General features: G+C 30.6%; 1 protein-coding gene across 1 annotated transcript; it reads right to left on the bottom strand.

Annotated features, from left to right (window-relative positions):
• Window positions 1–1,540: 1,540 nt before the first annotated feature.
• On the bottom strand, window positions 1,541–6,901 carry LOC101493768 (serine/threonine-protein kinase PBL27). The gene is made up of 5 exons (XM_004485990.4): window positions 6,453–6,901; window positions 5,252–5,451; window positions 4,847–5,036; window positions 2,913–3,304; window positions 1,541–2,626 (listed from the first exon to the last, which is right to left on the bottom strand). The coding sequence occupies exons 1-5, from the start codon at window positions 6,583–6,585 to the stop codon at window positions 2,021–2,023; spliced, it is 1,521 nt and encodes a 506-aa protein (XP_004486047.1). The 5' UTR covers window positions 6,586–6,901; the 3' UTR covers window positions 1,541–2,020.
• Window positions 6,902–12,058: the final 5,157 nt, after the last annotated feature.

Here is a 12,058-nt window from a genome sequence, read left to right as displayed (position 1 = left end):
AAAATTGTAGAAAAGAATAATAGGAATTGTATTGATCAAGAATGCATATTACATGGAAGCTAAAGAGAAAATTGTAGAAAAGTATATTAGGAATTGTATTCATCATCAATGCATATTATTACTATTTTAGACGAAAGAAAAGTATAATAGGAAGCGATCAATAATGATAATATTGATTACATTGAAAAGGTTACGATGAAGTTTATATAGCCAATAAAAATAATTAACTTTTAATTAATGCAACTTTTACATCTTTATGACATATTGCCAGTAATTCAAATATATTTTTTTGTTAAAAGCATTGGAGATACACCGTAAACTATTTAATTCCGTAATGAGCAAGTCAGAAGAGACTTGCCCAATGATATCTACAACTAGTTATTGATTTTTAGATGGTATGCCATTTTATCTTTCTCATCTTGGTCTTGTAATCTCTAATCCTAATTCGATGTTCTCTCTCTCTTGCTACCGGTTCCACTCCAAGTCTAACTTCACTTCACACTCAACACTTATATAAAGTGATGTGGACTTTTGGTGTTGAGACAACAATAGAGTGACTCCGACAGATTCTGTCTATATTTAACTTCTTAGGTGAGGTCGCTTATATGGCTGTATGTTATCGTTTTATTCAGAAGGACCAAAACTGTATTTGAACTTTTTAGATAATTTGATGCGTATGAAAAAAAAGGTAAAACAAAAAGGAACCAAACTAATCTTCCGCTCGATTGCTTAGGTTGGTCGTAAACTTAAAGCTACTCCAATCAAAATTAAAAATAAATTAATAGTAGTCATTTAGACAGGAGGCATAGTAGCAATAATAATTTAATAATCGTAATAAAATATAACAGTTTCAATGGTAGAATTTATATGATTTGTTCGTAGACTAGTTCACTTCAGGTCGGCAACCTAATACGAGACGGAATGACATTCGAGTATTTGACATTCCTTTTAATGTTTTGGCGTGTCTTACTTCAAAAACTGTTATCTTCCTATTCACTTTTTTATTCAATTTCAAACTGTTATCGGTTAGTCTCTATCCAATTAAATATTAGATTATTTCAACTTGTGTGTGCCACTGTATCCTTGAATTTGTCCAAGAATATTGCTGCTAATTCATTGAATTATTCAATATAGCCACGTCCAATATTAATCAAACATTTGGAAACATTCACCTCATTTTGTAGAATCTTTTTGTGGCATAGTAATATCTCAATTGTAACTACTACATAAGAAATTGAGATGTTTGCATGTTTGGTTGTAACTACTACATGAGAAATTGAGATGTTTTGCATATTTGTTAGAATCACCACGAACCATCGTAGTTTTACATAAGTTACAACTTAATCACAATAGTTCACCGTAACTCTGGCAAATCCATCATGATATCAAACCTACCTATACAATTCAGGATTTTCGCTTCCATATAAATTATCTACATAATTCACCATTAACTATATTTAGTTAATACAATTCAACTTAAGTGCACAGACACGCATTCAGCATTGCATGTGCAATAGATAGTAATCATGTGGAAGATATATGACATAGTGAATCTTTTTTTTTTTGTATATAAGCCGAAAATCATAGACTCAGACATACAATATAATAGATACTGTACGAGATAATAGCATGTGATTGAGACACCAATCACACCCACACCAAATCCACTAAACTCCTCCCATTATAACAAGGGCAAAAAATTAGACACCTTTGATGCTCTATGATGCAACATCAACCTAGAAGAAAACTTTAATACATAGACAAAAGATGTTGAATTCACATTTTTGTAGCATGATTACATTTTAATACCCCCAATCCAACGCTAACTTAACTTTTTTTCCCAACCCGTTTTTTTTTTGTTTTCATAAAACTTTGGACTGTTTCCTTCACATGACTAACTACTAGAAAATGATGTGGGAGAAAACCAAGACAAATTCTCATGTGACTCAATCATCATACATCACTTTCACTAGAGAAGATGAATAGCAAGCTAATTTGGTGATGTGATTGATGTTTTTGTTTACTCATTTGTAGCATCAAAGCTACCCATTGCACTTGCTCTTTTCTTCTCTCTCCAATTCTCACCCCATACTCTTGCTTCCGCAACCGCACGTTCTCTATCCAGGTCTCGGTTCCTCGGAGTCTCTCTACCTCTTCCGGTACTTACAGGGCTGTCTCTCTGAGATTCCTGCCTTTCCAAATCATCCGGTCCCCATTTTCTTCCCGAACCACCGCCACCGGTGTCGCTCCTGCTCAACTCACTTGGTTCCCTACTGTCTCTCTTCCGGAAGTCTGGCGAGTTTCTGCGGGTAGAAGGGGAACCGACCCGTCCGCGGTCAGGGCTATCCACACCATCTGTCATGCTCCTTCTGTCATCCCTCATCCTAGGGGTTGATGGACCGACCCTGTTTGACGTATTGGCTGCATTAGGGTCGTATGTTTGAGAGGCCAGATATGTGAGAGCAGTCACAACATCTCCAATAAGAGGCCTTGTTGCAGCTTGTTCCTGCAAACACATTGCTGCAACTGCAAGTGCTTGGTACAGTCCCCGCATTGGATATCGGCCTTGAAGTAAAGGATCGGCCATTTTTGGGAACTTCCTGCGGTCTTTAAAAAGAGGCCGTGCCTACATAGTTCCATTCCCCAAGAATATGAAGGCAAATGGTGATAAATTTAATGCATGTTAACTCAGACGTCGATCAAAATATTAAAATAAAAAACAATTTACTTGATCTATGGCCCAATGTTGCCAATCGCAGATCATGAAAAAATAGTGGTTTGTTCAAATTTCACTATACAGTAGTGCCATGTGCCATAGCCACTATTTGACAACTATTTGTATTAAATAGCATACCATAGAAAAATAGCAGCTCGTTTGAAACATACATAAGGATGACAAGTAAGGTACTCACCCATGCGACGAGATTATGCTCTCCATGTCCACGCGTATTATCAATAGCTTTGCGTCCAGTAATGAGTTCAAGGAAGACAACTCCAAAACTATAGACGTCTGATTTCAGAGTTAGTTGACCTGTCATAGCATATTCTGGGGCACAGTAGCCATATGTTCCCATTACTCGCGTGGATACATGAGTCTTGTCACCAACTGGACCGAGTTTTGCCAGCCCAAAATCTGATAACTTGGGATGATAACCCTCGTCTAGGAGGATGTTGGATGATTTTAAGTCTCTATATATCACCGGGGGGTTTGCCTTGTCATGCAAATATTCCAATCCCTTTGCTGCACCAGCTGCTATTTTCATCCTTGTGTTCCAGTCTAGAGGCTCCTTGTCAGGAGGAAGATCTGGAAATAGAATCATAGTCAGAAATTTCACCAAAATATATCAATGAAATCTATATGGGTTAATTTATATTAATAACATATATAACAAGGGTCTTGCTTATTATTTTTTAATTCCTCAAAATTTTAATTAGGAGTTAAAATTCAAATTTTAGATGGCAAACCAAACATGGCCTATAAGCTTAAAATAATGGACATAAACAAATTAGTAACAGATGTAGCTGGCATGAGTGATGCCAATATACGTTCTTATAAAAGTTTAGTTCGATATCAGCTCCTTATTATCCATCAACGGTATTTAAGGCTTATTATCCAATCACTCCAAAGAAGATTGATTGAATGATTAATAAAAGTGACACACAAAACAACTACCATCATAGATCATCTAGTCCAGCATAAGCATATCCTATTAGGAAATTTCACTACTACCATCACTGAAACAAAATATAACTAAAAAAAATCAGTAATCCTACGTTCTACATCGCAGTTTAACTGTTTAAGACTTTGCTTCTAACTACTAGACTAGCAACACCACTATATCAATTCCGGACCAACAATCAGTTCTAGAAAGAGTACCATTCAACTACATGGATCAAATGATGCCATCAAAACATTATATAACTAGCTGAAATGCTTATTGTCTTATTTTAAGTGTACAATCAAAAAATTGTACTTTTCTGAATCTGGTGCAAAGAAAGGATATATGTTAATTTGGTGCAAAAGTATCTTCCTCCCCTTTTCATAATTAATTAGATCAGCGAACAAGTAATATTTCTCTTGTTTGAGGTAAACCATCTTAATATACCACCTAGCAAGGTTAGACAGTTATTTTCCTTTATCACCAAATGGCTACTCTGATGGTTTTAAAGGCTATATGCCTATATCCATTACTATGTGATTCTGGAAAATAATTCATTCTCTGTTAAATAAATAAACAAAATAAAAAACAAAAATCTGGCGAATCAATATTGAATAGTCAAAGATTAGTCCCCATTGGTCAACTTCCTAGCCTACCGATACATGGTTTTCTCATAGAGAGTAACGATGAGCCAACAGTAATAAGAAAGTCATATAATATAAAATTGAGTCTAAAATGGTGATGCTATCAAAAATATTCATGTCACTCATTGAATCCTAGATGCAATAACAGTTGAATGCTATATGAAATTTGGAACAATGCAACATCATGTAAACAAGCTAAAATTTTGAACAGTATAAAGTATAAACAATTTAATTAATTTTCAACCTGCTGTTGTGTCAATTGTCAGCTACAATTTATCCCCATTTTAATTAGAAATATGGCAAAATCATCCAAACATAATTATTTTGTTTGATAACATTAAATTTGGCCATAGAATGCAAGAAATTTTCCATTTAAAAAAGAATCTTATACTATCCTTCTTCCACTATTTTTACCTTTCAATCCTATAAATTTGATCTAAAATGAAAATTAAAGTTAATATTTCATAGCATCATAATATGAAAGCACAATTATTCCGGAAACATTAAAGCAAAAGTTTCAGTTAAAAAGGAAAGCAATCTGACCATGTAAATGATCCTCCAAAGATCCCAATGGCATGAATTCATAAACGAGCAGCCTCTGATCACCGTCAGCGCAATAACCAATTAAGTTCACAAGATTTGGGTGATGTAAGAGGCTGAGCATGAGAACTTCCACCAAAAACTCTCGATTTCCTTGAAGTCCATTTCGGTCAAGCTGTTTCACAGCAACTACCTGCAAAGAAAGTGATTCATCCACACAAGATAAAAAGGGATAGGTAGATTTAATCAAATGGAAAATTGGCGATTGACAGATAAATTTTCCAATCCCAAAAACTGTCATTGTTAACTATGAAGAGAAAAATGGAAAACATTTTTATAGAAAAGGCATTAGACTGAGCTTCACTATATGATAAGTCGAAACTTTTTGTAGCAGCAATCACAACTTACCTGTCCTGTGCTCTCAAGGCGACCTTTGTAAACACGACCAAAACCTCCTTCACCTAACAAGCACTCTGGCCTAAAATTCTTTGTAGCAGCTGCAAGCTCTCGGAATGTAAATGTTTGAGCAGCAATATGTGCCGTCGGACCATCCTTTGGAACCGGAGTTTCCTTCTTAGAATCTGAGACACTTCGTGATTTTGATTTGTCTACATGAGTAATTTAAGATAAGTAGGAGCGAGTGCAGTAAAAAAACATATAATTGGATAAATAAAAATATTAATAAAAAAACATAGAGAAGGTGATGCCGTGATGTTGATGCTCCTAAATCTAATCATTATGTGCAGTCATATAAGGCGTAATGACACATTAAAAACAGACTTAGGACCATATGCCGGTTTGCTATGAAGTACACCAGCCACTATCTTTGTGTTAAATCACTCAACAACAAGGTTTTCATTGTTAAATCATATAACAATCCCAAATCAATTGCAATGTTATTCAAGTAGTTTTAGCTTATGTTTGTATATGCATTCTAGGCGTGCAGCAATCCAAAAGCCACAATTTGTAGCTTCTTAAATTCTACGTTAGGTGTGCATTGGGACGCGAAATTTACATTGTAAAAGCCGATCCAAACATATGCTTAATGAACCCAATTATCCACAGCAGCATAGCTACAAGGCCTCTATCTTCTAAATAAACTAAAAGTTTGATTACATTCTACATATATTGAGAGGTAGAAATAATCTTGATTAATACTATATAGCTATAGCTAGCAACTACATTGAAAAACACTTAGCTGAAAATGCAGCTATTGTACCCTGCATCTGTTTTCCATCCCATAATTGTTAAAAAAATGGAAAACATTCAGAAACAATGTGATATACTGATAATTTCATATGCATATTTTACCAAGGAGCAGATTATCAACAATGTTACAATAAGATCTTAATAAGAACAAAAAGCAATTATAAAATTAAGTGAACCAAACAAAACCTATCCACTACAATCAAACCATTTCACCAACTGAATCAACAGAACAACAACTTCAATTGAACCAGATCAAACCAACCAACAACTTATGCCAAAAAATTAGGTCACAAAAACTAATAAAAAGTGAAAATTGAACAGAATTGAAAAACAACACAATAATCAAACAAAAAGGGCATATTAAAACAAAGCAAAAAAATTCAAAATTTGAGTGTCTAACCTGAACTAACCCTTGTAGGGTGATGAGATTGAGGAATTGAAGATTCTTTAAAAGTCTCTTTTTTTGAAACTTCTTTAACAACACTAGTGTCCTCCTTGTTGGATGATCCAAAACAAGGAAAACACCCACCCATATCAAATCTATAAGCAAATCAAAATCACCCCTTTTTTCAAAACCCAGTAAGAAGTAACTCTCATAAACAAACCCTATCACTCTTAGCTTAAAAAAAAAACAGTCAAAGACACAGACCCATCTCAGAAATCAGCAAAAAGCTTAGAACTTTATGTCTCAATCTTTGAGTTTCTCACTCTAGACTCGAAATTGGTGTGATTGAAGGTGATCTTCATCGACCCATTAAAGGGAAAGATCGAGACAAGCACGTTGGAGAAGCAGATCAACCAATTGAAGAAAAATGAGAGACAAAGAAGGTAAAGGAAGAAAAATAAATAAATTAAATGAACAATAGTATAATATAATATATAGATAGAAGAACAAAAGTAAAAGAGAAAAACGTGTAAATGGGTAAGAATTTCTTTAATTTTTTTCTAAGAATTTCAAAATTGGGAATTTTTTGAAGTGGAAACGAGAAATTTTTAATTTTTTTACGAAAATATAGGTGTCACAAATAGCAAATAGTTTGTTTTACGGAAAATAATAATTGTTACTGAAGAAAATTGAAAAGAAATATAATAATTTTATGTGTTAGCATCTAACTCATTTAAATAGATTATATATTTATTTATTTATTATATTAAATAATATTTTTTGTTTAATAATAAAATTCTTATTTTCGACAGTATCTTTTAGCAATTTTTGTAATTAAAAAAAATTGCTATGAAATAATCAACTTTTCACCCTTCATGTATCAATAAAAATTAGCATAAGTCTCGACAAAACTCCAAGATATTGCCTAAAAAAAATATTGTACTAAATTATGAAAGAAAAAAAAATCAAAAAAATGATGAATGTAAATTCTTTATACATTGATGTGACGATAATAAAAGATCATGTAGTAGTTATTTTTTAAAAATAGATACAATAAAGATTTATATACTCAAATAAAATATTATTATTGATTGATAGTATATAATTATTATACATAGTCGACTTTTAATCATTAACCTCCTAAATTATTTAATAATTTTTTTGTATAAGTTAATTTTTAATTAATTAATTATATTATTTTTTACGAGTAGTTAATTCCTTATACTATTCATATTCAAGTCAATTTATTTTGTTTTGTGGCGTCAAACAAAAATTATTTTGCTATACCAACGTGTGTAATGCACTACACGTAGCATATTTACTCCTCAATATTTGTATCAAATATTAATATTTAAAATAATTTACTAAAATATTAAATGAGAAAATATGTAACTCAAAATATATGATTTTTATGAGTTTAATTGGTATATATTGTTAGTATATCAAATTTTATATTATCAACACATCACAATTATTTTTAAGAAAATTTTAGAGAAAATTTTTAAAAAAATTCTAATATCTCTAAAAATATAATTGTTGTGATTGATCGATAATGTAAAAATTATTTATATTGACATTATATATATATATTGAATACAAATTTGGTCATAAATCTTAATTACTACAAAAGCTTTAAAAAAAATGAGATTGAGTGTCATTAAGAGCATGAATATGAAAATAATTATAAAAGAAATATGAAAATAGTTTTTTCTTATTACAATACATTATACAAAAAAAACATTAGAAAAATAGGATTGATTATGTGTGTAAAAATATGTGTGAAGGAGTCGTTACTAATATTAATTTGTTTATGAAATTAAAATTAGAAAAACAAAGCTAAAAAATATTATCTTAAAAGAGAACTAAAATTCAAGAGTGGATTATGAACTAATGTAGTGGCAGTTCAACTATTTTTTCATGTAACATTATGCCTTTGATTCTTGTTCGATTTCAATTCTTATTAATTAGTGATTTTATTTTTGTTGAAAGATAGGTTTCACAAAGCTCGTGTTGATAAAAGTGATAAATAATATATAGACAATAAGGATACTAATAAAACTACAAATAATACTAGTAAAATTTTATGTATTGATTTTGTGATCTTTTCAATTCTATCTCCCATTTTCTGTGTTATTTTGCCAATTCTCTTTACTCTATTTATAATGACAGAATAGGTATGATTTTTTTGGAAATAATCATACACATTATTATTAATTAGATAAAATAAAAAATATTTGTTTATTTTTAAAACTTGTCTTAATGAAAACACCAACATTGTTACTAATTATAGGATAAATAAAAAAGATCTTGCTATTTTTCAAAAATACCTAACTGATGACAAGACAAATAAATTTTTTGCAAAAATCAGTACATATAATTTTAACATAATATTAATAAAAAATACAAATAATCGTGGTTATTATTCACATTGTTACAAAAGTTCTATTTATATGAAACACGTCTAGTAACTTATAAATAGTTTAAAATGTCTAATATAATTTGTCATTGGCACTGCACTGATAACCATGATTTAGACGTTTTCATGAAAGTTGTAAACCATCTATTTAGCACTCCACCATTTTTTCATAATACATAATGTATATGAAACAATAACTTGTACCAAAAAGTAAATAAATTTAATAATAACAATCCATCAAAAAAATTAAATAATAATAATTGTCACATTGTCAAAAAAAATTGTCCAATAAAGACTTCTAATTTTTAATGTTATTTTAATTTTTTTATTTTCAATTGTAGTCTTTAATAAATATTATGTGTATCACTTCTAATTTAAGTTATTATTACTTTGCATTTATGATAATAACAAAAATACATCTATTAGAAAAAATGTAATAATTTTTTATCATTTTTTTAATTTATTTAAAATGATCAAATACAATAGTTTTTATGAAAACATAGAAATAACAAAATTAGTTGACTTTTTTTAAAAAACTTAATAGTTGAATGTGAAAAATCAATATCTATTCTATTATATGTTTTTTGAGGTCAACAAATTTGAATCTAATGACTTTTCTTAGAAGGTAGGGACAATACTATTATGTTGAGGTCAACATACTATTATTAGTTTGATACTATTAATAAAACAGCTTTACAAATTAGAAAAAGTTGCACACGCCAAAAAAAATAAATAGTTATTCTGTTGTTTTTAAAGTTAAGTCTAAATTCTGCATAGATTATTTAAGATATTATAGAAATTTTTAAACTATTTCTTATCAATTTAATATTATCAACTAAATTGAGATTATTATTTTTTCAAAATCATATGTTTTTTTTTTTTTTAATATTATCACTTGATTCTGATGTCCTTGTTTCCTCTAATGTTCTTGCTTCCTCTAACATCTTCACTTCCTATGATATCTTTATTCTATTTAGTGTACACTTAATGAAATCATTAGTACAAAAAATATTTTCGTAAAATATATTTGTTATCGTCAAAACATAATGAATGAATTGTTCCTAGAATCAACCTGTTGGATTTTGATCATTTGATTCCTAATTTTGACATAATTAACAATTCAACAATGTTCATACAATACATGATAAATCTAATAGTTGAATTGAGCAAGATTTCAGGAACAACAATCAAATCCTACACACTTGGGATATATTGCTTGGAACACAAGAAATCAACAAAAGTTGATTTTTGACTGAAGCAAATCGATTGGGAAATCGATTTCATAACAAGGGTGTAAGGAAACACAATTGTTTGTGTTGGTATAATCGATTGGGCAATCGACTGACTGAATTAGAAATGAAAATTGCACAAGTCAGTAGCACCCCAGTTTTGAGGGTAATCGATTGACAAATCGATTATACATCTCACAAAGTAAACCTGATTGAAATACATTGATTGGAAAATCGATTGGACAAGTCACAGTGGTACCCCAATTTTAATGATAATCGATTGGCAAATCGATTGCTTAAATATCACTTGCAAAATAACTTTTCCTGTGACATACAAATCGATTGGACAATCTATGTTGTAAAATTTCAATCAAGTTAAATTTGGTTGCAATCGATTGGCAAATCGATTGAACTAAATCCCAGGTAAGAACGTTTTCAGACAAATACATACAAATCGATTGGCACGTCGATTAACATCAAAATAGCTGAGTCACTGACTTAAACACAATCGATTGGCAAATCGATTGACAGAACCTTTTGAAAACCCAGTGAACTCTGAGCGTGTGATCAAATCGATTTTAAGTATTTGTTAATCGATTATGAAGATTTGATAAATCGATTATGGAATCGATTGATATGTGTTTCAGTTTGAACATAACATCTGCAATCGATTACGAAATCGATTCATATCAGTCTTAACATAATCACTGAGAAATGTTGTTTAAAGAATCGATTGGTAAATCGATTGGCTTATATAGTTTCAAGATTCAAGAAAAACAAGACACACGATAATCGATTGGCAAATCGATTAGACTGGTTTTATCACTTTAAGAGATCGATTGGTAAATCGATTGATTAATATGTTTTTCAGAAACTATATAAACTGTCTTCAATCATTCTTTCAAATTATGATAATAATCTGAAATACACTTTGAATATTCTTGATATACAAAAGAACTCTCAATAACACTTGGTTAATACACTGAGATTACTTTTTCAGATAAAAGAAAAAAAGATTATCAACTATCAAAAAGATAGCTGGAAAAGTGATCTTGAAAGACAAGGGTTCTCATAAACAATCTTTGAATATCCAGAATTGTGAGAAGCCATATTGACCAAGATTGAAGACTACTTTTTGTTCTTCCTTAATTCTGTTTGTAATAATTCTTTGAAACAAAAACGAAAGCGAGAAAAGCCAGCTAGAAACTGGTGGCTACTTTCTTGGGTGAGAGTGCTCAACAAGAAAGAGTCGGACTTTGATTCTGTGTTAGATTGCTGAGTATCTACAAGGATCAGAGGGTGATCAATAGGAAAGAGATCATTAAGATAGATAGGTTTCGGGGAGGAAACTGGACAATCTGTAATTGATTCTTTCTATTGGAGAAGAAAATCTGAAATCCGTTTGGATTTTCAGGACTGGATGTAGGTTGTCAAGTTGACAACTGAACCAGTATAAATTCTTGGGGCAATCTTCTCTAACCCTTAACTCCTTTAATTTTTCTATCTTGATATATTTGTATATGTGATTAATATTAGATGCATGTTAAACATAGTCTGTGTTAAGTAATATTGTTTAATCTGATAATTTGACTTGTATGCATCTTGGTTAATCTCATATCAATCTAACAGAACTTGCTAATCTTGTATGCCACAATTTAAATTCCGCTGTGTGTATGAAATTGATTTAATTTCATAAAGAACTGATACATTCTGATATATTCCGATTATTACGAGGTCGTACCAACCAACACAACCTAGTTCCAACAATTCTTTGATTGTCATTAAACAACAGTCGTGGTTTTTTCTCCCGATTTGGAGTTTTCGAGTTATTTTTGTGTGTTGTGATTGTTATTTAAATTTATATGTTTATTTATTTTTTCAATACATATATTGTTGTGCAAAGCACTTCAAAATTTTAAATGTATAAATTATACACGAGATATATATTTGTCTTTGGTCAATTAGTTGAAAAAATA

Source organism: Cicer arietinum, chromosome 1, assembly GCF_000331145.2.
Source record: "Cicer arietinum cultivar CDC Frontier isolate Library 1 chromosome 1, Cicar.CDCFrontier_v2.0, whole genome shotgun sequence".
Lineage (NCBI taxonomy): Eukaryota > Viridiplantae > Streptophyta > Magnoliopsida > Fabales > Fabaceae > Cicer > Cicer arietinum.
Note: the sequence above shows the minus strand (reverse complement) of the source record. Positions and strands in the feature narration are given on the sequence as shown.